We start from the raw sequence: 25,431 nt of genomic DNA on the forward strand, positions 1-25,431 counted from the left end.
AAAATGGGGACTGCCTGTATAGCACGTCTTCAAGATAGCCACATTCGCGCCCGTGTATGAACGATCACTCTTCCCGGGAGAGCCTTCATGCATGCTTGCAAGAACTGGCCGACTCACCCAGGGATATCTCCATTCACGTTCGCATGAATACGTTCGCTCTCCAAGGCCTGTATGGCCGTCCTCGACATGAATTGATGACCACCCCTAGCCTCACTCACCTGCAGGGTCCTTGGCTTCCGGCAGGTATGGTAAGGGTGTTAGACTCTCTCACCTGTTCTCTTACCCCTCAGAGTTTTCTGAGAACCAGGTATCAGACAGTTTTGGGTTCAAGACTGGAAACGTTCACGCTTCCATCCTTTCGCAGCCACAGAAGCATCTCTGGACTGAACCAGTTGTATACTCGAGTGGTAGAGAGATCACTGGGCGACTGGAGGTTTTGTCAGGTGTCATGTGTGTGATTCGGCAGTTTTATGATCTCAAGAACTTTCTTCCCTGTGAACGGTTCATCAGCCATCGAAGTTTTTTGGGGACCCTTAAAGGAAACCAAAGTCGATGAACTTGTCATGGTCACAACTTGCTGAAGGGGTTTTCAGCCAGGTGAAGACAATTCACTCAGGTTACACCTATCTTGCAAAACACTTCCTCAGGCTCTGAATCACTGGAAGAATTCCTCAATTCCTCGAAGAGTCATTTGCTGACCAAACAGGTTGACCCAGTGTTTGGGCCTGTTGCTGAACGCCTCCCCACAGAGGGAACTTCCCTACCACAGGGCAGTGACAATGGAATCAACTATCATGTAAGCATTTCATATGGTTCCCTGGATGGATATTTGTTCCATTACATGGCCAAGATCTCTTCTTCCTCTTCAGGTTCTCAAAGTTCTGAAGAGGAGGTCACATTCAGGAGACCAACATTGTCTGGAGGTACAACCTTTTTCTACCTAGCCCACCAGACAGCTAACTTGTGTACAAACCTGGTGCCAAAAGAAAAGGCATTGACTTGGCTCAGGTTACCATGTTTGTCAGTTACGAGTCGGCACTGTTACTCGGGAATGAACTGATACTTGTCATCAGCCTTGCCCTAGAGAAGAAGTGAAGGTGTTGCTGAATACTGTACGGTTAGTACTTGCTAGGATGCTTATTTTTCGAATACATATCCATCATCTGTGTGGGGACAAGAGACAACTTCTCTAATTTGCCGGGACTTGGCAGTCTCGTTCAAGTGTGAGAAACCTGATCTCACACTTGAGCAGAACACGTAGTGTCCAAACATGCTGGTCTTATGGTCGCATCTCATATCAGCAGGTTCAGAGAAGAGACCAGTTGTTCCTGTCTTTACAGGAACGACTAGCTCGAAAGTGACAAGTCATCCTCATTCACCTGCCGCCCTTGGGGAAGCTGGGTCCTCATGAGTGGCTTCACCCCCGTTCCCTTCAGTGAAGGATGCAGACGTTCTAGTCTCCAATAAGAGACTCCCTATTCTTTTCCATTCCTCCCAGGAAGGAATTGAATCAGGATTAGCCTGGTGGCCAGATGATATGAACCTCGTTGGAGTGTCTCTTCACACCCATCCTCCCGTCATGCTCCCGTTCACAGGTCTATTGTCCAAGGGACGAGGCGCACACCTAGTAGAGTTGCTGCTTTTAGGTGAGAGAAATCGTAACGGCAAACACCTCCACATCAATATCCTGGAACTCAAGACAGATTCCTTAGCTCTTAGAAAGATTCAGGATCTTGATGAGCTATGCTGTGGTGCTGATGAGTGTCAGTACCCCCATCGCCATGAAGGTAACCTTTATCAACAAATAGGGTGGGGTACTGGTTTCCCTTCAACTCTACATGTTGAAAGGGCAGGTGTACGAGTGGGCAGTCGCACACTTGGTAGAGTTGTTAGCCAAGTACATTCTAGGGAACCGGAACATAATGGCAAGTAAGCTCAGTCACCAGTGTCAGGTGACAGGGATTTGGCCTTACACCCAGACATTATGCATGATTTTCCAATCTTTGGAACCTCCCAACATTAGATCATCACAATAGAAACTATCTGTGTGCTGTTCCATCGTTCCACTTCCATGGTCGTTGGTAGGAACATCTCCCAAATCCCGTGGAACAGTCTTGAGGCCTTGGAAGAGGCAAAGGGATCTCTCGATTGCTCTCCCCCGTCTATGGACACAGGACCATTGTACAGGGCTCTGCATACCCCCTTGCCGCAGGAGCAACAGAGGCATGGGTCTCCATGAACACCCATGCCTCAAACACAGGTCCCCTGAAGTTACCTTCCCGGACCAGTGGAGAACCTTCCACCACTACACGGGCTCTTCAGACCCCCAAGTATTGGCAGCAACTCTTGCACGGGGTCCCACAGAGCCCCGTGCCATGGGAATTACAGGTGAACGAATTCCATGAACACTCGGGTCACCAAAGGTACATGGTTCTCCATGGACACCTGTGTCACCAGAGGTGCACGGGCTCCAGTAGACCCCCATGTCACCAATATCGGCCCCGAGAAACCTTTTCCCTGAACAGGTAAGGTTCTTCTGCCGCTGCTCAGAGTCCCACTGACTCCCGTGACACCGGTAGATCCCCTGGTCTATGGAGTTGGTCCCAACCTACAAGAGAGTGAAGGCCCAGCACACAGGGCCAACCCCACCCCCTGCACATTCTCACATAGTAACGGTGCCAGTATCCATGAAAGGTGTTGCAGACTCACAGGTAAGCGCACCTAGAGAAGGAGGTCTCCTGCTTAGGCTTCTTTGTCTGTAGAGGCCTCGGCCTCGAGGAAGACTACAGCACTTGAGGAGATGAGGTTCTGTCACGCTCAAGTTTGTCCTGGAACTCGTGCGAAGACTTTCGAGCCACATTCAGTCACATCGAGGAACTGGTTGGTAGTGATCATAACAAGATACTACTGTGTCCAGTTACAGTGCTATGGTACTATCTTCAGAGGACCCAACACCTCAGGTCTGAGTGTTGACGACTTTTTTTTTTTTTTTTTTTTTTTTTTCTGGCTCAGCTAAGAAAGAAGTGTTCAAGAACACGATTTCTTTCTAGCTTTGTGAGGCTATCAACAAGCAGACTCTACACCCAGCGTATAGCCAGAAGTTCGTTCCGAATACCTCACGAGGGTAGGGACATTCGTCTGTCCCTCACATTCCAGAAGAACCTGTCCGTTCTACAGGTATTAAGACAGAAAGCAGTCTAGGCTGTCCACTCACGTCTTTCTACCTTCAGGACGTTTCCCACAGGCCCTGGGACACCTTTTTCCCTGGGTCCTGTGTGGCTGCTCAACAAGTTGTGTAGCTCACCCAGCTTCTTTAGTGAACAGGTATTCAGTGGCAAAGAGTGAATGTGAGTAGGGGACTGGCTCTTCTACCTTCTCTCTTGTATCTTTCCTCTCTCACGGAGAGACACTAGTAGCCATCCGTCACATGCTGGTTGGGTGGGCCATGAAAGTGAGCTTACATAACTGAGTACCCTGTCTATAATCTTAGATAGATTAATGTAAGTCCTCCCCTTCCTAGCACGGGGAGAGAGGGGCTGATGTTAAAACAACCTGTTGGTTATCTCTAGTTTTATTGCCTCAGATGCTCTGGGTTCATCCAAGTCATTTTCGAAGCAGTGTTGCTACGCAGACACACACACACACACACACACACACATTAATTCGAAAGGTCCAGAAGTCTGACAGTTGAACACACAGTTGTTCACACTCTTGTTCAACATGCCAGAGGCATGGTTGCTCCTTCCTTGGCTCTTACATGACTAGGAAGGATGTCCAGGTAAAGCGAACTACCAGTCAGTTCAGAAGCTTACTCAGAATTCTCCTACCAAGAAGGAAGTCTTCCTATGTATATTGTGTAGGAACAAATGACAAAATTTTTAAGTACAGTGCTCCCCCATTTTTTCGCGGGGATAGGTTCCAGAACCCACCGCGAAAATGCAAAACCCCTCTAAAAACACTTATAACTGCCAAATGCAGGCAGTCCCCACTTACCGGTGGCATTGGTTAACGGCGATTCGGTGTTATAGTGCTTGGCTAGCGAGGCTGTTAACCAGATTTTCATTGCCAGTAAGCAATTTTCAGCACCAGTAAGCAGTTTATCGTGTCAGTAAGCAGTGTATCGGTGTCGGTAAGCAGTTTATCGCCACCAGTATCAGGTTACTGGCACCATCAAGCAGTTTATTGGCTCTATTATCGCCGATTTTCAGTTGGCAGCGCTTGGCCGGGAACAAAATCCCTGCCGTTAACCAGGGACTACCAGTACCCGTACCCCTTATAACTTTCTAGTTTAAAGCTGTCTGTTTTAAAAGTTCATTGCCTAATTTAGTAGTTCAAATAAAAATATACCTTAAGTTATCAACTAAAACAATTTAATATCAATTCAAACAAAAATACACCTCAAACCATCATCCCAAAACATCCTAAGTCATCTTAGATTAGTACCCTTTTACAACTGTTACTCTTTAAGTATAGATGCCCCATAAAATGCTTATAAAAATGATTCACTGATTTTAAAACATTAATATTAATGTAAACACAGCAAAATATCTATAAAATGTTTAATACAAATTAGATAAATCTTTAATACAAATGAAATAACTTTGTCTTATTTGAAACTAATCAAGTTGTATACATAAGCAAATGAAATTGAATTTGTCCTGTTTTCTTTATATATTGTCTTACAAATTCGAAGGGTTTATTCACAATTACTAATTTTTCATATTGTTACAGATATTTATGATAAAACTAGTGTAATGCACCTAAGCATAGGTTGAGCCCCAGACTAGCATAACAGGTTTTTCTCTCTCATAGTGTTGAAATGATTGTCAATATTTAAAAATATTCAAATTATTTTCATTTTTTTAACAGTGCTTTACTGGAAAACAAATTAAAATAATTAGTTAATGTTTTAAATATGGTACAATATGCTCTATAGTCCAAAAACACTTTAAAGTTATATAATTTTAAGGTACATCTTATTTACCCTAAGGAGAGAAGAGAGAGAGAGAGAGAGAGAGAGAGAGAGAGAGAGAGAGAGAGAGAGAGAGAGAGAGAGAGAGAGAGAGAGAGAGAATTGTACACCTGTTATGCTATTCCCACCAATGAGCTTAACAAATACTGTAAATCATAGTTTCATGTAAATTGTTTTCATTTTTGTCATTAAATATGAAAAATACAGATATTTATGATAAAAAATTAGTAATAATTTTAGAGATACAGTCCATAGAAAAATCAAATTGGTTCACAGAAAATTGTAACAAAATGAAGCGTGGAAAAGTAATGAAAAACCGGGGTATCACTGTAACTCATATTTTTCCTAACTATACAAACCTGAGGTCTCCACATTTTTACTGCCCAAAAGGCAAAGTGAATTTTGTTTCATTATTTTTATAAATGCAAGATGGCAGTCTCATAATATCAGTGCATTTTTGTTACTGTGCTGTCATCATGTAGTGGTAATGTATAACTAGGGGTTGTACTTTGAGTCAGGCTCTCTTATTCATGTTTTTATTGTATTTTGCCTCTCTTTGCGTGGAGTCCTGTCAAACTCTCTTGTATAGAGGTTACTATAATCATTTGTTCCATGTTCTCTCTCAACTCTCTCTCTCTGGCGAGATTTATAAACAAGAATACTCATAAAATAACCGAATTAAATTTTATTTTAATTTGGATTCTACCTTTCATTTTTTAATATTCTACCTACCAGGCGTTCACACAACCTAAACACACATTTGCAGTGAATGCAGAATTCAGACACAAGTTTTGCAGGGAACTTGTACGAGAAGGAGTTGTTGTGGCATTTTTCTTGCACATAACTGACACACTTCTTCAGTTTTGCCACAAAAAGGATAAAGATCCCGTGCTTCTCTTATTGCTTTCAAGAATGTGCCTTGATCTTCATACGTCTACAGTTCATTATCTTGTAAGTAGACTTTATTTTATGCAGCCTGTTACAGGTTACTCAAAAACCTTTGTATTTGTGTGTAAAAAAAATTAAAAGGGTAGTAAGTGTTAGATATCAGGTGAATTCGATGTTGTAAGACCCACCCGGCTCCGATATATTTTGGAAAAAGGATTGCTGTATTCTTACAAAACTTGGAACCCTAATGTGCTTAAACAAAATGCTAAACCATCATTTTACTAGACTTATGTCACTATTTAAGAAAAGATTTGTTTAATTCTGAAATAGGGTTCAATTAATTGATAAACAATAGGTTTGGTTGGCCAGTAAGCTCTTGGAATGCATCATAACTCACCTACTGAAACTCCACTTTTATAATTTGTATTTTATGGAATTTTTCAGTTCCTATTGTTTTTTTTAATGTTTGTTGATATTTGTATATTATTTTAATTGATCAGATTTTTGATAGCTTAGCTTCTGTTCGTCCTCAAAGGAGTTACTGTACTCATGGTTCATAGACAGGCTCATGGCTCCATAAGATAAACCAACCAATTTCAAAGAATTCTCTTCTAGTTGGTCTTGGCCAGTATAGTGCACGTTGACACCGATAGATTATAGGACTCAAGGCAAGAGGGCTTTTTCTCTTGTTTATAGCAACTGCCTAGGTTCTTCCTCGTCTTAACCTGCAGATGTGCCAACTGCCCACCGTAAGTCATCCAATATCGTGGGAACAACACACTCTGCACTAGACCAACTGCTTACTATTCATATGGTCTCTGCATCATTAGCACACAGCCATAGTTTGTGCATGTATAATTGCACCTAGAATTATATTTTGGTCATCATGGAAGAACCAAAAAGCAAGCTAAGTGCAGTGTTAAGTCCCAGTGGAAAGTTTTAGTTTAAAAATTTTTTTAGCTGGTAGCTTAGTTCGATTTCTCTGAATTTTGGGAGCCAGTGTCTCCTGTAGGGCAAAAATTTAAGTTTGTTTTGTTTACTATTCCGTCTTTGCTAGCTGACAAACAGTGTATAATTATATTGAAGTACTAATACTTTTAAATAGTTTTGTTATTAAAAGTCTTTGGTATATGACCCTCTACCTTAGTAGTTAGGGTTCTAATAGGGTCCATCTGGGCTACTTAGATATGCTAAGCTACATCTTTTGAATTATTAATAGCCTAACCATTCACATAGCTATGTAAAGTTGTAAGCGACTTTTGATTGTGTTCAACTGACTTTTGAATGTCCTCAACTTCCAAACTTTGGTGTTAATTAAAACCAGTTGGGTACTTATAGTACTTAATTACAAACTGAATAGTTTTTTGTGATAATGTTCCCTATTTAGCCTTAATATCAGGGAATTGTATCAGACTACGATGTTTCCCATCATGGAACTACTTCTAGCAGTTATTGCTCCGCCACTAGCTGCGTCACTCGGTAAACGTTGGTGATGCCTGTTTTCCTACGTGATTATAAACTTTTACATCGTCATATTTCCCTTGGCAAAATATTTTCATTGAAGTACTTTCTTATGTAACTTGTCCTTTCTTTTGATAAGAAAAAGCTCCCTCAGGATGTGGCTACTCAGTTTGGGATTTACTAGTGTGCTGGAAGTTTCTATTAGAGGGCTTCCAGAATCCTCTAGAACAGTGTTTGCTGCTGTAGCCAAAACATTTATGCAGACCCTATGTGGAGCACTCTGTGATTTTATAGTGTCACATAAAGGTTTGTCACTCCCCAGTGTATCTTCTTTATTACGATCTAACCCCTTCTGTAAGGACCTTTTTGAGGAGTCTGTTGTGGCTCAACTCAATGGACAAGCCTGACAACAGAACTGTACAATATATGCTCTCCTTAGAAAGAGTCACACAAGCCTCCACTCTCCCGTAAAGGATCCTTCCAGCAACAACAGAAGGGACAAAAGGAAAAGCAACTCCTGGAATGCCTAATAAAGGCAAGGGAAAATATGGAGCCCAATAAGAATGGTATGGTCGGGAGTTGTCTTCCACGGGATCACATGCAATGGAAATCTTCCCCTTGGGGAAACGTATGATCCTAAATGGGCTAGGGTGGAAATGATTTCATCTTCCCTCCCCCCAGGTTTTTCCAAGAACCAGAACACTCTTTGGAAGATTATGTGCAGAAGGTCCTTTTAAAAGGAGCCATAGAGAAACATACATATGTATGCCACCCAGCACATTTCTTCAGTGTCCCCAAGAAGGATTTCTCCAAATGGTGGGTGATCCTCGACCTGTCAAAATTTAACAAATGCATAGTTTGCCATAGCTTCTGGATGACTACTGTTGCCCAAGTACGTTCAATCATTCTGCAAGGGACCTCGACCATTTCTATAGATCTGAAAGACTTATACTGACACTCCCTATCGCCGTTCCCTACCACCCCTTCTTGGGGTTCCGGATAAGGAAAGGTAATGTACAGACTCAAGGTCATGCACTTTTGGTTAAACATTGCCCCAAGAATCTTTGCAAAATGAACAACAGTAATTGTCTGGGAACTCAGAAATGAAGGAGTTCCACTGGTAGTCTACCTAGATGATTGGCTAATCTGGAGGCCCACCAGAGAAGAGTGGTAAAGGTGCACTACAGTTCCCTTTTCTTAAGTACTCCCATGGAGAATAAGGTAGCCAGCTCCTGGGAGCCATCCCTGATGGCCTTATCCGCACATGAGAGTACTCCTAACCAATCCACAGCAGTGTTCTCTTGAAGTTTATTGCAATTTTCTATTTTCTTGGATAATGCCCCGGTTGTCCAGTCCAAGAAGCTGAATACTTCCTCTCACAAAACAGTCTAGCTCTGAGGATGTGAACGTGAGCTTAGCGGAGTTAAAAGCCGATCTCCACATTGAGTCAACGAGGCTGGAGGAGTCCCCCTGGGAGGAGTCAGAAACTCCCAGAGAAGGAGTTTCCCCAGTGGAATAGAACAAGTACCTCTTTGGAGACAGGCGGGAGGGCGGCCCGCTGAAAACTACCTTACCAAGCTCCCTTCTTCACTAACCAACTGTCAGTGCCCGCTAAGTAGTATGAGGAGAGGACTGTCTTTGGTAACCTGGAGGCCTCTACTGGTTGTCTCATCATGAAGGCTGAACCAGGTGACGACGGGTCCCTTGGAAAGAAGAAAGAATAATGTTCGTGACAAAATACAGATTTTTATGATAAATTGATTTACAATGTATCCAGATCTCATTCCAGGTTGGGTCCCAGACTGAGCATAACACATGTACAATTCTCTCTCTCTGTCTCTCTCTCTCTCCTTAAGAGTAATGTAAATGATATTACTGTAAAGTGTTTTTGGATGATAGAGCTCACTGTACAATATCTAAAATATCCACTAATTATCTTAATTTTATTTTCCAGTCAGCTTTTACTGGAAATTAAAATTAAAATAATTAGCAAATATTTTAAATGTGGTACATTATGCTCTGTCATCCAAAAACACTTTGCAGTAATATAATTTCAGATACATCTTACATTACCCTTAAAAGAGAGAGAGAGAGAGAGAGAAAATTGTACACCTGTTATGATCACTCTAGGCCCAACCTGGAATGAGCTTAACAGGTACAGTATTACGTACAATATAAGTACTCTGTAAATAATTTTTATCAGGAAAAATCTGTATTTAGTCATGAACACAATATGACAAAATACAGTAATTAGCAAATAAATAGTGTTGCTCTACAAAAAAAAAAAAGCAAATTAGTGATAATTTTAGAGGTATGGTCCATAGAAAAAATTCGTGAATTGGTGAGAGTTTCTGCAGAAAAGTGAAAGATATGTTCCGCAAAAACCCGCGACAAAATGAAGTATGGAAAAGTGAAGCATGAAAAAGCGGGGTTGCACTCTAATTGACAACATTCTTCCATATCCGGAAGTGGACCTGTTTACCACATGTAAGAACCATCAACTTCCAGTGTATGTGTCTCTGAACCTGGACAATTAAGCAATAGCAAGAGATGCATTCCTACACGACTGGAACAAATGGAGGACGATATACCTTTTCCTCCATTGTCCCAGATTTCGAAGGTTTTTGAACAAACTTCTAACTTTCAACAGAACTGCTTACTTAATAACCTCAAATTAGCCATACAGAGATTAGTTCCTATTGCTTCAACAACAGGCGAAGAAGTCAGTTCCATTATCGTCCACTGTTCTGTCCCAGAAAGTCATCTATGTGTCCCCCTTGCTGAGTTGAGACCTTCACGTGTAGATTTTAAAATCTTGTCCACCGTGAAGATTACCATGAAAATTACCCACTCAACTTTGCACAAGCAACAGACATCATCTCTTCGGCAATAATAGTCCGCATGGAAGGTATGGTCAGATTATATCCATACTAAGAGGCCAAAAGAGATATTTGTTGAAATACTTGTTCAGTTTCTTATACAATCCAACCTCTTAAATCCGGGAACCTGGGGACTGGGCCACTGCCAGACCACAGGAAATCCTTTAATATAGAATACACCCTAAAAATGAAGCCCCTATGTAAACATAGTCTTGCAAGCTAATTCCACTTACAAGTAGCCTAGTTGCCAACTGAGCCTACTACTTGGCTAAGTTCTGACACTGCTTTTTATCATTTTATTACTCATATACTTTCACTTTATCATTTTATAACTTCATACTGTACAATTTTCCTGAAAACAGTGTACTTTATTTAATACATTTAGCCTGCATTCCCGAGTTAGCATAACCGTAAGTCAGCTACTTAACTTTTCTCAGAGTCTGCAGAATATTACCAATGGCTTTCATCTCCTAAATTTACTATCTTCATAAATATCGCTGTTAGTTTCTTCGTCATTTATTTTGGTTGTAGAGGGTAATGAAATGGTAAAAATAAAGAATGAATTTCGATGATCACTCAGTGCATTTGACACTTTGCTGTCAAAAAGTAAACAAAGCAAACTGCCATCTATTGAGGAAAATGAACTCTAAACATTCACTAACGGGAGGGGAAGGATAGAAACATTTTCTAGCATAGATAAAGATTTATGCATCATCTGAGCTCATGGGTGGCATATTGAATGGTAAATATACAGCTGTATAAAAGAAATGATCAAAACGTACTATCTATAAATCTTTCAGGCACTCTCAGAGTAAGGAATTCATGCGGTGCCAGATGTCTCATTGTTTTGATTAAAAGTTTTGACTTGGTAGAGCCTTCTCGAGTGGAATCTTTAAAAAATATATTTTTTCATTTAAAGTTAATATCGAAAACATATCTGACTACACATATTTTCACTACTAAAAATTATTTTCATAAAAGCAAAAGAGATGTGGCATGATTTTTGCTGTCGGGAAGTTGTAAACAATATGTGGCGCCGCCCTCATGGCCGCTCAATAAGATAATGGTGGCTGATTCAAAATCGAGCCGAACCAAAGGAGTTCCCGGACAACACAATGCCAGTTTTAAGAGGTTCGACTGTACATCTTTTTGAAAACAAGTGCCTTGCTGTTATAACAATCATGGCATACAAGGCAGCATTGTCAGAACCCTTGCTTTATGGATCTGGAATCGATTCTAACAGAAATTGTTGCTTCCCTTCTATGGTCTTTTGCATTGCAATGACCTGCTCCTGCTAGGCATCCCATTCCTGGGTCCCTGAATAAGGTGCTTAGGCTTCTGTCAACCCCTCAATTCATTGGACCCAATACAACTAAAACATATATGCTGCTAAAGGCATTCTTCTTGACTGCTTTTGCATCACGAACTTGCATTAGTGAACTGGGCTCTCCTAGATGGGGACAGCGCTACATTACTCATACAGCTAACCATCATTTATTACTGTCTCCTGGCCCATCATTCCTGGCTAAGAATGAGAACCCTTTAAAGAGAAAATCTCCTGTTCTGATAAGGGAACTTAATCTGTCAAGTAAAACTTACGCCTGGTTCAATCACTTAAGGTTTACCTAGAGGTCACGGCAAACATCCCAGATGATCCGATGTTCCTACACCCTAGCACAACAAACCACTCCATCTGTATGGGATGAGGATAGTTGTGGAGCCCTTTATTATAAAGGCAGACCCCACTCCTTCCTAAGTCATATAACATTCAGCAGGTGTCATCGTTAGTTTTCATTGGAAATGTTTCTTTCGAAGAAGTCTTTGAGTGTACAGGTTGATCATCAGGAACAGTATTCCTAAAACTTTATTGCCACGAGCTTGAATGAATTCGACAACACTGTGAATCAGTAGCTTGTATAGTAAGTCCTGACCCCATAGGCAGTGCGGCAGAAAACCAGGGGTCTTCTTGATGTGTTGGGTATGCTAAGATGTCGCTGGGAAAGGTGCAACAATACTACGACCAAACCCAACATATTTAGGAAAGTCACTTTAGAACTACATCTTAATAATTGTAATTTTGTGTTTAGTTTCATGATCTTTGTTGCTAAACCCTATGGGTATCTGGAAGAAAGAATGTGGTTTATGAATTTGTGGCTTAACCTTGGACCAAAAATCTATCTGGGTTATTGGGATTGAATTTTAAGAGTTCAGCCATTTTGTCACCTGTTAATTTCTTTTGTAAGCTCCTTTGAGGATGAACAGCAGCTACACTATTAAAAAACAGGTTTTGACATAGGGGAGACCTATTTTTGGTAGCCACTGCGAGTCCTCGAACCCACCCACTTTCCCTGACGAAAAGGCATGGGATTTGGGTGAATAATTATCCTACATAGACCTGAAAAGAATAATGAGCAGTCGGTCCATCGCAGAGTGCATAGCTGCCATGGTAGTGGATGACGTATGGTGTGCGGTTGCGATGTCTGTAGGTTAAGACTTGAAAGAACCCGGGCAATCACTGTAGACAAGAGAAAGAGCCCTCTTGCTTTGAGTCCTATACTCTATCAGTGTCAATGTGCACTATACTGGCCAAGACCAACTAGAAGAAATTCTTTGAAACTGGTTGGTCTATCTCATGGAGCCCCTCGTGAGAGTAACTCCTTTGAGGACTCACAGTTGCTACCAAAAATAGTTTTTTTCCTACATCAAAAACTTGTTTTTAATTAGTTCCTAGTTGCAGTTTCAGGTAATATACATATTATTTTTTACTACAGTTAAGCCACTGTGATGAGCAATTACAGCTGGAAGATAAAACTGGGCTGACACCACTCCACACCATTACAGATGGTATGAGAGATGCTGGGCAGCGACTTTTGAACCATTATGTACACACGCAGGGTGCCTCTGTTAGTCAAGTAAGTTCAGGAATTTCTTGAAGTTTTTATGTGAACTAATGATAAAAAATAACAGCTATTGTCTGATTTTAATCAGAAGAGAGTTTATGACAATTTTTAAATTTTTTATTAGGTTAGCTAACTGGTTGCAGTAGTTAAATAAGCTTTTGGGGCTTTGCAGATGCTTCGACGTAGTGTTGAACTTAAAGATTGGTTAGGTTGTGGAGAACCGAGGAGTGTTCGCAGAGTGATGAGAACCGTCTTAGATGAAATAACGACCATGGAAACTCAGGCAAGTTTAGCATTTTTTAAAAATGCTGTATATCTCTCAAGTATTAAAAATTATCTTAAGGAGTAATTTTTTTTTTATCCAAATTCACTTGAAAAATGGTGATTTAAATTATCAGGCACCAATTAGTATTTTTTTATCTGCAGTCTACTGTATATGAGTAATTGATTTGCATGCATAGGAAAATATGAACTACTCTTTCCTGTAGCATTTTACTATTTCGATATAACTTCAGAATTAGGTCACTTGGTTGAGGATAGATATGTAAAGCATAATATTTCATCTCATTATTTTCCATTGTAGCATTAAAACTTAATCTGTTTATAAATCTAGAATAATGTGATGTAAGGGAATGGATAAATATTGAAATGTAGAAAGCATTACGGCTGGGGGCCGGAGGGACACAGCAACACAATTCACATAATACATGAGTTGTGCTAGGCACAGTATAAGCTATAACCACTTAAGGGTACTTTGGTTGTAAAATGCATTATTACTTAGTGTAATCTTTGGTTAAAATGCATTACGTATTACTTTGTGCAGTCTTTTTACTGTTCTCTATAATTATTCATCTTTATTGGGTTTCTGTACCTGTTTCCATATCATTGCAGTATTCTGACTTGAGTTGTAATTTGGAATAGTTTGGTTATTCTATCTATCTTAAACTTGAAACTGCTAAAATTGTTTTGCAAATGAAAGACTAGCTTTGCAGAATCCTTCATGGTGGGTAAGATATTTAGTACCTAAATGTTGCACAGTATCTGGGAGCTAAGTGTTTAACAAAAAATTGGATAGAAGAATAACAAGAAATTGCATAGATGAATTTCACAAACTGTCGCAATATTGTTACACTCATTAATTTATACCATTTTTTATCTATTGGTGATGCTTCGGGCATAAGGTTTCACAATGAGCTTTAAACATTTTTAAGGTTGGGGCGCTCTATGAGGAAGGCAACCGTCAGGACCGCTCTTCAGATTCTTCTCGTCGTACATACCACAGGTAATATTATGCTATCACTTTTTGTGTCATTTATAAAATTATTGGAGTTATGTGCTGTACACTGCATTTACTATTTTCTGGTAGAAAAAATAGTAAGTGCAGTGTACAGTACAATGGTTTCCCCATACATATGTGTTACTGGTTTCAAACCCATTGCATACACTCACCAATATCATCAGTATATATAAGAAGAAGAATGAAGGATGGCGATTTCCAAAAGATGCAGAACCATTTTTTATTTTTGAGAGAGAGAGAGAGAGAGAGAGTGAGCATAGTTTACCATAATGGGATGCTTACATGTATGTATGTACATGCACACATACAAGCTGAAAATTATGTATAACACCTCATTATTGTATGAAGTACAGTGCTGTTCTGCATTAAATAATGGTCAATAAAAATAATGAGGGCGAGAGAGAGAGAGAGGAAGGGGGATCACTATATTCGAGTGGTGTTTTTTAGAGTTATGCTTATACAGTAAACCCCCCATATTTGTGGGGGACACATACCACAGCCCCCTGTAAATAGTTAAAATCCGCTAATAGTTAACACCCTCCCCAAAAATGCTTATAACTGCCTATCTTGAAAGTTCAAATACCAAATGTATACCTTAAACTAGCATCCTACATCAAATATACCTTAAACTGTTTTTCTATTACTGTATTAGCCTTTGAAATGATATTATTAATGTAACTTCAAAGTCATCTTAAACATTTTACCATTAAAAATATGTATGTACTTACTTCTAACCCTTGCAGCCAGTAACACAGAGAGAGAGAGATAGAGAGTATATCTTTCTATCAACCACTCTCCCTTTCTATCTATCTATATATCTATCTATCTATAAATCCATCTCTCACATTCTGAGTGTCCTTTGGTGTGAGAGGGAGAGAGTTTTTTCTCAGTATCCTTTGTAGCGGTATTTTGACCACCAAGTGGGTAACACATTTGACCATGAGTGGGGGACACTTCCTCCCCTTCATGGTCAATATGTCTAGATAATTGACAGTTAGATTACATCCCCCTCCCCCTTGCTCCAAGCTTTCAGAAAAGACTGGGAATCGATATGTCTTCTTTTAAAATGTTACATAATTTACCTTAGAAATGCATAAATGTCATAATTATAATAATTATAGCATGGAAAATATGAAAATTAATAACCAAGTAATATCACGTTTATCTATAAAACTACAGTATACAAAACAAATAAACATATATGCATAAAAAATCTATCTCAGTGAGAGAGAGAGAGAGAGATATGAAATATAAAGAACATAATCTAGATTTGTAGATGAGAGAGAGAGAGAGAGAGAGAGAGAGAGACTCTTTGACCAGGTGCTAACCCTGTTTTTTTTTATGATGATGGTTACACTATCATCTTAAAAATCATTATATCACAAAATGTATGTGTAGGTACAGTACAGTATTTAGTCACAAAATAATATGAAAATACGGTATACAGTAAACCCCCGTATTCGCGGTCTCACGATTCGTGGATTCACCTATTCGCAGATTTCTCTATGGAACATATATACGCATGATTCGCTGAAAATCCACCCATTCACGGTATTTTTCACTGAGAAATATTCACTAATTACTGTATTTTCATCTCATTTTCATGACTAAATGCACTTTTTGTGATAAAACTATTAAAATACTCAGGTAGTGCTCAAGTTACAATAATTCATCTGAGATAATTCGATATTGCAATGGGGTAAGCAATTAATACTGATACGACAATATTTATTTTATAAAATATTTTTAAATTTCGCACAGGCGCAGGCAGCAGCGTACAATCAGGCAGCGAGAGAGACCAAATTACAATAGACCAGCTTCTTTTCCTCCAACTCCTTATCCATCTTCTAGTTAAAAAAGTAACAGAGAATGATAAAAGTATTGTTAGAAACGTTATAAATGCGTACAGTCATAAACAACCGACCAAGAAACTGTTGTTTTGTTTATCACCGAATCGGATAACAACAGTCCTTTTGCATGTATTTCAACCATCGAACGGTAATACACAATCACCGTAGGTTATAGTACAAATGACGTTAAGTAGAATAGGACTGATATATTTTTACATTATACCCTTATTCGGTATGGATAAAAGATCAGCAAGGAAATATACTGCTAAATTTATGCTGCAAGTTGTAGCTGAAGCTGAGAAAACAGTGTTCAAGCTGCTAATGACTCTAAATTATCGTGCATCTGCAACATGGATGAAACTCGACCGTAATTAAAATGGGAGAGAAAATATTTTAATCAAAACTACTGGGCTTGGCAGAACACATTACTGCTATTTTTACGCAGAGAAACGATAAATACGTAAAGCTCGTATTATGATGAAATCATGTGAAAATAGCGAAAGGAATCTTGATTTTTTTCACGCAAAACATATGCCCCCAAACGGCCAACGTCATCTATTAATGAAAAAGGTAGCTAAACTATTAACAAAAATAAATAGCTAAACTAATTTCGCAACGAGACGTATTTAAGTTATATTTCGACTTGAAAACACTTCGGTCAGTATAACGAAAAATAACCTTGACCCATATAAATAAAGTGTCTAGAGATTCATTTACGCTGACTAGAAGCAAGAAAAGCACTCTGCACTGAGTTAAACACGGCGAAGTAAACACCGCGTAAATGATTTCCAAACCAAAACACTCATCGCTATGATCGCAATTTGTAATACAAAACCAATATAAGAATATATACAGTATTATTGGATACAGTGAATTAAGGCATAACATTTTAAAAGATCCATGGAAAAGATGCATATTCATTATGTTGATGTTTGTATAATACGATATGTGATTATAGACTACATTATAATGTAGGCTACGCTACTGTATATGTATACGATATACCATAGTGTAGGCTAAGCTAATTCTTGTTTGTTATTCAATTTCTCTTTGTATTGAATTATCATAAGTCACTGCATGAACCTCCAGAATCAGCTGATATTAATAATTACTACACTGTGTATGTATAGAGTATATTTTATAGCGTAGGCTAGGCTACCATATATGTATGCATGGTACCGAATACCCTACTGTAGGCTAGGCTATATTCGAGATACGTTTTTTCCAACAAACGATGGGTTTTTTTGGAACCTAACCCCATCGTGAGTAGGATAATACCTGTATAAGCATTTTTAGTCTTTTTTCTGTGTGTTTGAACTATCAAAATAGGCATTTCAAAGTGTTTTTAGAAGGGTTCTAAGTATTCATGGGTTCTAGCTATTTGCAGGGGGGTGTGGTACACATCCCCCGCGAATACTGGGTGTTTACTGTATTGTTCTATAAAAAAATCCGCGAATGGGTGAGTTTTCCCGCGAATAATTCATAGATAGGTTCCATAGAAAATTCCACAAATTGTGAGAACACAAATCAGGGGGGGTTTACTGTATATGTATAGATACCCCTCACATATACAGACTAAAAAATAATTACATACAGCACAAAATCTAAGCTTGAAGACAATGAAAAATAGGCAACAGTGCATTAAATACACTACACATCAGTCGAAATGCCAAACTGTACTAGATGATGTACGGGGTATTTTGTTTACTCCTACCTTAAAAACTAAAATTGAAGCACAGAGAGGCCCCAGTGTGGTTGTGTTGACTCAAGGACATTTGTGTGTGTTCAGGTCAGAAGTACCAAATTGTAGAACTTCAGAGCACATGCTCACACAATGAAGCAAAGAAGTATGGTACAGTCCCTTTATAAGAAAAATTAACGTAAGGAACTGCTTTTATACATTTGATTAACAATGATTCCTATTCAGTATTATACATATGAGTGCAGTTACACTTTTAACCACAAATCTTGCAATAAAACAAAGAAGCATAGACCACTCAGACTCAGATGCATCCAGTAAGTAATGAAATCTGATCAGTTGAGGTGCCACTGTACATATGTAACTTGAAAATGCACAAATCACAATGACTGTGTGATGGGATAGAGCAGAGTGAAAAACTAGTTATTGTGGTTGACAGCGTTGTGCCATAGATCTTTGGATGATATGTCAGAAGGGTCATTTACTTGAATGATGAAAGCCTTCTTAGTTGAGAATCTTGGATAATGACAGGAGCAGAAGTTGATGGAGTTTCAACTTTTACACCGCACTCCAGCCAACGTATTCCACAATTTTGTCTTTTAGATTCTGTGTCAAGCTATAAGACTGTACTTTCTGTAATGTCCATGCAATTTGTTGTTTGTTTGTATTCTTTATCTTTATCCACTGATAATTTAAAACTCCTTGACTACGTACCGCTTGTATGGGTCAAGTTTTTAGCCCACATGTGCCTTGCAAAACATATAAAAGACACATGGCAGAAAATGTTATGGGCACTCTTAAGACCTCAAGTGAAGCGCTTTAGAGATATCTTTAACTCCATCTGTTTCAGCTTCATCTACTTCTCCAGGGACCACTGATTCAAGTCCTGTATCCTCTTAATTCTTCCAGAATGGGAAGGTTAAAAAAATATACAGAACCTCAGGTTAACAGACATTTTTTGGTCTTCCTTGTCCATAAAAGCTAACATGATCTTCCAAAATTTCATCTTTAGGATTTGATACATAAATGGTTGAATATGTATTTTTTGGGGCTGGTAGTATTGGCAGGCCAAGTTTTACTGGCTGGGGAGTTTGTATGGAATTGATCATCCTCAACTTCAGAAACCTTCCATTCTGTCAATTTTTAATTCAATATATCTTCAAGACATAAACTTATTGGATTATTGGAAGCTATGTTGAATATTTTTCTCTGCTTATCTGGTAATCACCTACAGTTAGATAGCACCTTACTTTTATGTCCTTGAGACTCATCCTTACCAAAAATGACTCTCTTTCTTATCCTTACCACAGATGACCCTCTTTCTTTCAGTTTTGGTTCATGGCTTATTATTATCATGGGGTCTCCTGGATCCACCATACATTAATCAAGTTATCACTAAGACAGTGGTTGTTAATACTACTAACCTTTAATAAAAGTGCCAGGTTTGGGTACATTCAGAGACCATGAATTTGGGTTTTATAAGGGATGGGTTTGCAGGAAAACTAATTGTTTGCTTTGTTCTTCTTGCAGTGAACGTGGTTTGTCCTGTTGGGCTTTATTACGCTACCACAGTCTCCTGAAAATTACTGTATTTCTTCCCTTAAAAAAATAATCTTTTTCCTTCTAGTTTGAGTGCTTCTCGGGGAGGACCTGGTGGTCGTTCCACTTGGGCTTCTTATACACCCAGCCAGTTGGATAACAGTTTAGTTGCTAATCTGAACAAGTTGTGGTCGGAACGTATCGAGATATTTGCACCAGTCGAGTTTACCAGAGTTTCGATTTTGACAGGAATCGTAAAAATAAGTTTGAAGGTACAGTGCTACAGTATATTGTAAAACCTTAACCTTTTTTAGAAATGGTGTACTTGAAAGGTTTTTAAATTTGCCATTCTTTTGTCCAAAATTTTCCAGTTCCATTATTTATTTAATTTCAGAACTACTTGCAGTCCATTAATGTATATTTTATGTATTTGTGTAGTACAACTATTGCATTAGGTTTAGGTTCAAAGTGAGTGACTTTATGGACATTAAGTGAAAATAACTCAATTGGGGTCACATTCCTATATTTCTCACCTTCCCATTCCTTATCAAGTTTCAGTTGATTTTATTCCAGTGTAACTGGGGGTTTATTGCCTGCATTGTCCCATTTGAAGCACACTAAGAATTAATCATCATCACCAAATAGTTTAATGAAACCACTGAGCAATATTTTTAGAAATAGATCAAAATCACCTGAAGATTCGTTCTAAAATGAGATGTGAAAATGGTGGCAAAGTAGAGATAGAAGAGAGGCATACATAAGTGGGTAAAAACAAATGGTAATGGATGAAAAATAAAAGGTAGAAGTCCCTTTAGGATAATTCTGAAATTATTTTGTACAGACTTTGATGGAGAGTGTCCGGCTACGCACATTTAGCAGGTTTGGTCTTCAGCAAGTTCAAGTTGATGCCCATTACCTAAGAACTTACCTATGGAAATTTGTGGCTGATGAACAGTAAGTAACTCTAAATGGTTCCTAACATAGACATTGCCATCATTTATATCTGCATGCCATATTTTCTCTTTACAGGGCTATAAGTAAAGTGAGTTCTATCCACAATCTTTTGTCTTGTGCACTTTCTGTCTAAATTTCTATCAGGACCATGTCCCCTTCAAGCTGCTTCGTATGCTGAGTTTTAAAAACGGATTTTGTTACTTAGAGTTGACCAGCAAAACAATGTTAGTAACATCGACTCAACCCTAAAGAAACTAGACAATCAGAATTCTAGCATACTGAAACATATTAGGTCATAAGACAGTGGTTCCATCATTGGAGAATGAAGCACTTCCATCTTGATTAATTGATTTAGAATCAAAATAGATTACAAGGTCAGTGATGAAAAGGATGAACAGGTCCGCCTGAGTGTGGCTAAACGGAAGATGTAACTCATGTTGATAATCCAAGGTTGGAGTTGCCATGAGAGCCTGGGGCTAATAAGAAGAGGAAGTTTTTTGGACCTGATTTATGGCAGCTCACCAGATATAAATACTTCTTGATGGGGCTAGTGAGGATAAGAGACTAGTTAGGTTTTACATGTGACAGGTGCAACTGATAACTATATCCCTTGACCCACGTTGCAAGATTGGCTGGGGAGTGTTAGCTGAACAAGAACACACTTGATGTGCATACAATGGAATCCTTAAATATCCTTTACTTATTTTTCTTGTGGTCGATTACTCTTTCCTTCTCTTATAAGTTTAGATCTGGCAAGTTACTCACCATGACTAAACTCCTCTAATTAGTTTTCACACCCAGGACTGATGTTTATGTGAGTGCGGACAAACACACTGTAAAATAAGCATAAAATGCTGTTGAGTGTATGTTGTGGATGTGACTCAAACAAGACTTATGTTCTGCACCGTAGTTCTGGTACAAAATAAGTAACAAATACTAGAGATACCCTCAGCACCCACTTCTGTCGAGCATTGCAATGTAAAGCAGCACTCAAAAGTGTGGCATAGAACATGGATAAAACTCAACCAATAATAAAAAAAAAAAAAACAAACATGAACATTTACCTGTTGATGAGTAATTGTAAAGCAAATAGTGTATATTACTGTATATTACAACACTTAGTGTTTTGACTACTGTATCATGTACCTAAGTTCATATTGTGCAGCATCGAGAATTCATACTGAAAGTCGTGAATACAAGTTGAACTTCCGTAGCAAAATTGTAGACTGTTATCTCTGAATTGAAATTGCTGTATTATGAGATACTTTGTTATACTGTGAGGTTTATTGTAATCTATCTGTACGTTATTTTATTTCATCACTTGATTAAATATACTGTACCTTGATTTCAGTGTTCTAAATGTGCTTTTGGATGAAGTTGTGACTTCAGCGAGCGTTCGGTGCTGTGATCCAGAACTGATGGAACAGAAGGTTGTCGAGTTCATCTGTGAACAAAGCTGATATGCTTTGCGCTACGTGAAACTGTATTTGAAGAATGTAAAAAGACCCTGTCATTCCTTAAAGCTACTGAGAGTGTGTAAAGGAAACCAAAGGAGTTGGAGCGTAGGCCCTTACTTTAATTTCCTTATGTTAGTGTTATATCTATTTAGTCATTTATTGCACTTTATATGAGATTGCTGTTAAGGACAAGAGTTTGGTTAACAAGTGTATAAAGTACTAGTGAATAAAAGGTATTGTAAAATAATCCACAAACCTGAAATATTGCACAGTGCATTTTGAGTATACTTTTCATTATTAATTTTGTCAGTATCATTACTAAATGATGTATGCTAGAATGGGTTCTTAAGACTATTGTTCCTACACAAAATACAAACTGTTGGTCTTTACATAAGAAATATGCTTCAGCATAGCTGGAAATGGCCATTAACTTTTAAACAAGGTGGTTAGGTAGCTAACTACCGTCCAACTGGCAGGAATCCCGCCCACCTGGATAGTAAGCATTCACTTTGCCTTCGGCCGCCGTGCGATGAGGCGCTGTGTCCCTGCTCTCTGCCCTGTTTGGTGTTTCGCTTTGATTTCTTCCTGGTGGGATCTGTCTTTTGTTGTTTTGGATATACTTTCTTGATTGTGTGTGTGTTTGTGATACTGTATTGAGATGCAAACCCATAAATCATCCAAGCCTGAGCGGAAGGGCGGTGCACGGCATGTACGCCCTTTTACCACTTGTAGACCATGTATGCATTACCGCTCCCAGTTGCAGGGGGACATGACTGTATCAGGACTCCGTGTGCGATGAGTGTCAGCTCTGGTCTCCTGTGCACTGGGTGAAGTTTTTGCAGAGGAGGAAATTCAAGAAGGCGGCTTCCAAGGCATCACGCGCCGGGGTAATATGCCTCCAAAGACACTGTTGGTTGCGAACCCTTCTTCCTCTTTCCTTTCTCCTGTGAAGCTTCCCCGTCTTGCTGTCACTCCTTCGGGAGCGATCTCCCCCTCGTCGTCCTCACTTGTTTCATCAAGTGGGAGTCGGCGTTGGGGGTTGGGTGATTAGGACAACCTCTGCTTGGTAGTCTACATTCACTCAGAAGGGGAGTTTTATATAAGTAACTTACCAAATAGTTACACAGCTATTGGTTCCCTAATGTATGGCAGCTTAAAAATTCAAAATCCGCGCAGTGGCACTGTTATCGTTAGTGTGTAGGTGACAACGTCCCGCCCACCATCTGGGACTCGAGGAAACAACCCAGCCGAAAGCTCAATTCGTTTTCTGCCGGCTCCCGGTTAACATCGGAAGTTTTCACGCAGCTGCTTCTTCGCTTTTCAGCATTTTGCTTTGCACGAATTTGGTGAAGTACTCAGAATTTGTTGCTTTGTGGCTTGCTGTCATTGTTGATTTGTTGTTCGAGTTAACTTTAGTTTATTTAGTTAATGATGTCAGATTCCAGTTCATCTAGTATTCTCTTTTGTTCTGAGGGTTGTAGAACTAAGCTAACTAAGCTGTCATATGATTCTCATACAAAATGCACTAAATGCAGGGAGCAAGAATTTAGTAAGGATAATACTTGCATAGTGTGTCAGGATTGGGAGGATAAGAAATGGAAAACCTTGAAACCTCACCTAGAGAAATTAGAAAGGGATAAGAAGAGGAAAGCAGCCATTTGGGCTGAAAGTAGGGCTAATGCAGAATCCATAATTTTGGAAGATGTAGGGGATGACAGAACTATCACTCCTCCAGTTCCTCCTCCTTCTCCTGTCCTAACTACTCCCACTTTACCGTCTGCTCCTATTCCAGGTTTCCATGATTCCGCTCTTAGTGCCATTGCCAGCCTCGAATCTAGGTTTGACCGGAAATTTACTGCTGATAAAGAGTTTCGAAAGGTCTTGCCCTCCCAGGGAACTCTGGCCCCCTGAGTGGGATGTGACTCTTGTACTGAGGACCCTGACTTATGAACCGTATGAGCCTTTATAAGAGTCATCAGACAGGGATCTGACCCTCAAGACTGTTTCCTTGCTTGTCTGGCATTGGTGAAGAGAGTAGGCAAACTTCTTGGACTTTCCTTCAACGTTAAACACTCAAGGGGATGGGGCTCCGTTACGCTCTATTTCATCCCGGATTTCGTAGCAAAGACTCAGAATCCTTCAGTCCCTGATGCCAGATTCGAGTCCTTTATGATCCCCTCCGTAGAGGACTTTGTTGCTAATGATCCAGACTAGGTGCTACTCTATCCTGTTAGATTGTATAACTCATATATTTTATATCTTTTGACTCTCTTCATACTGTACCATATAAAACACATTTAGCCTGCATTTCCGAATTAGCCTAGATCTAAGTCAACTAATTAACTTTTCTCAGAATCTGCAGAATATTATCGGTGAATTTCATCTCCTAAACTCACTACCTTCATAATTATCACGATTAGTTTCTTCATCATTTATTTATAAAGACTGAATTTCGGTGATCAACCTGTGTATTTGACGCTCTGCCGTCAAGAAAGTAAACAAAGCGCCACACCATCTGTTGAGGAAAATGAATACACTAAACATTCGCTTATGGGAGTCAATTCGGGATCGTAAACACCAAAGGTAAACAAAGCTTGAAATGGGAAATAAATAAATCTTTAATGCTTTTAAACTAGGTTTTTATTCTTTAAAGCAATACAAAGGCTAAAATAGCCTTAAACCAAAAAATGATCAAACCTGTAGCTCAAACTGGAAATAGTATTGTATGTACTGTACAATATGTACAGTAAACCCCCAGTATTCATGGGGGATGTGTACCACAACCCCCGCAAATAGTTAAAATCCACAAGTAGTTAACACCCCCTTCTAAAAATGCTTATAACTGCCTATCTTTAACCAAATGTATACTTAAAGTATCATCGTACCCTTAAAAATATACACATACTACTTCTAACCCTTCCAGCAGAAACAGAGAGTGAGTTACCACTACGACTTAATTCAGCCCTGTGCTGCACGGGCAAAAGAGTGTGTGTAAGAGAGAGAGAGTGTTTATCTCTTTAATCTCTCAAGGAATGTTAATCCACTTCTCTTTACTACCTACTGGTATAGCGACTGACAACAACAAAAATTTATATGATTGTTGTTTGTTTTCCAAAGATGTATTACCTTTACTATACATTTTTAAAACACTATGAACACACACACACAAACAGTGTGCATTATGTGTTAGTACCAGTTGGTTAAAGAGACTCAGATTAGCAGTATCTTTTCCTGAGAGAGAGAGAGAGAGAGAGAGACACCCTTGCTGTTAAGTTATTTGACATATTTGACAGGTACACCCTCCTCCCTCTCTCCAAACTGCTCAGGGAAAGATTGGGAAATAGATGAGTTAAAAGAATTTATATCAAACTTTTCTTTAATGAATTGATATTTTGCTGTTTACATTAATATTTGAAAGTTAGTAAATCATATATATATATCATACAAAATAAATAAACATATGTAAATATTACATTTGCAAAAAAATTCTCCCATCTCTGTAAGAGAGAGAGAGAGAGAGAAGAGGGCTGAACTA

At 39.0% G+C, this 25,431-nt stretch overlaps 1 protein-coding gene across 5 annotated transcripts in view; it reads left to right on the forward strand.

Annotated features, from left to right (window-relative positions):
* The window catches only part of Vps51 (vacuolar protein sorting 51), a 68,520-nt gene extending 46,350 nt beyond the window's left edge, over positions 1-22,170 (forward strand). For all 5 annotated transcript variants that reach the window (XM_067126432.1, XM_067126435.1, XM_067126436.1 and 2 more), the window contains exons 11-17: positions 5,708-5,923; positions 12,972-13,112; positions 13,273-13,383; positions 14,312-14,382; positions 19,574-19,757; positions 20,327-20,439; positions 21,791-22,170. In XM_067126432.1, the coding sequence (XP_066982533.1) occupies positions 5,708-5,923; positions 12,972-13,112; positions 13,273-13,383; positions 14,312-14,382; positions 19,574-19,757; positions 20,327-20,439; positions 21,791-21,899 (945 nt within the window). In that variant the 3' untranslated portion in view covers positions 21,900-22,170. The remainder of the gene's footprint in view (positions 1-5,707; positions 5,924-12,971; positions 13,113-13,272; positions 13,384-14,311; positions 14,383-19,573; positions 19,758-20,326; positions 20,440-21,790) is intronic.
* Positions 22,171-25,431: the final 3,261 nt, after the last annotated feature.

This window comes from Macrobrachium rosenbergii, chromosome 24 (genome assembly GCF_040412425.1).
Source record: "Macrobrachium rosenbergii isolate ZJJX-2024 chromosome 24, ASM4041242v1, whole genome shotgun sequence".
NCBI classification, from domain to species: domain Eukaryota; kingdom Metazoa; phylum Arthropoda; class Malacostraca; order Decapoda; family Palaemonidae; genus Macrobrachium; species Macrobrachium rosenbergii.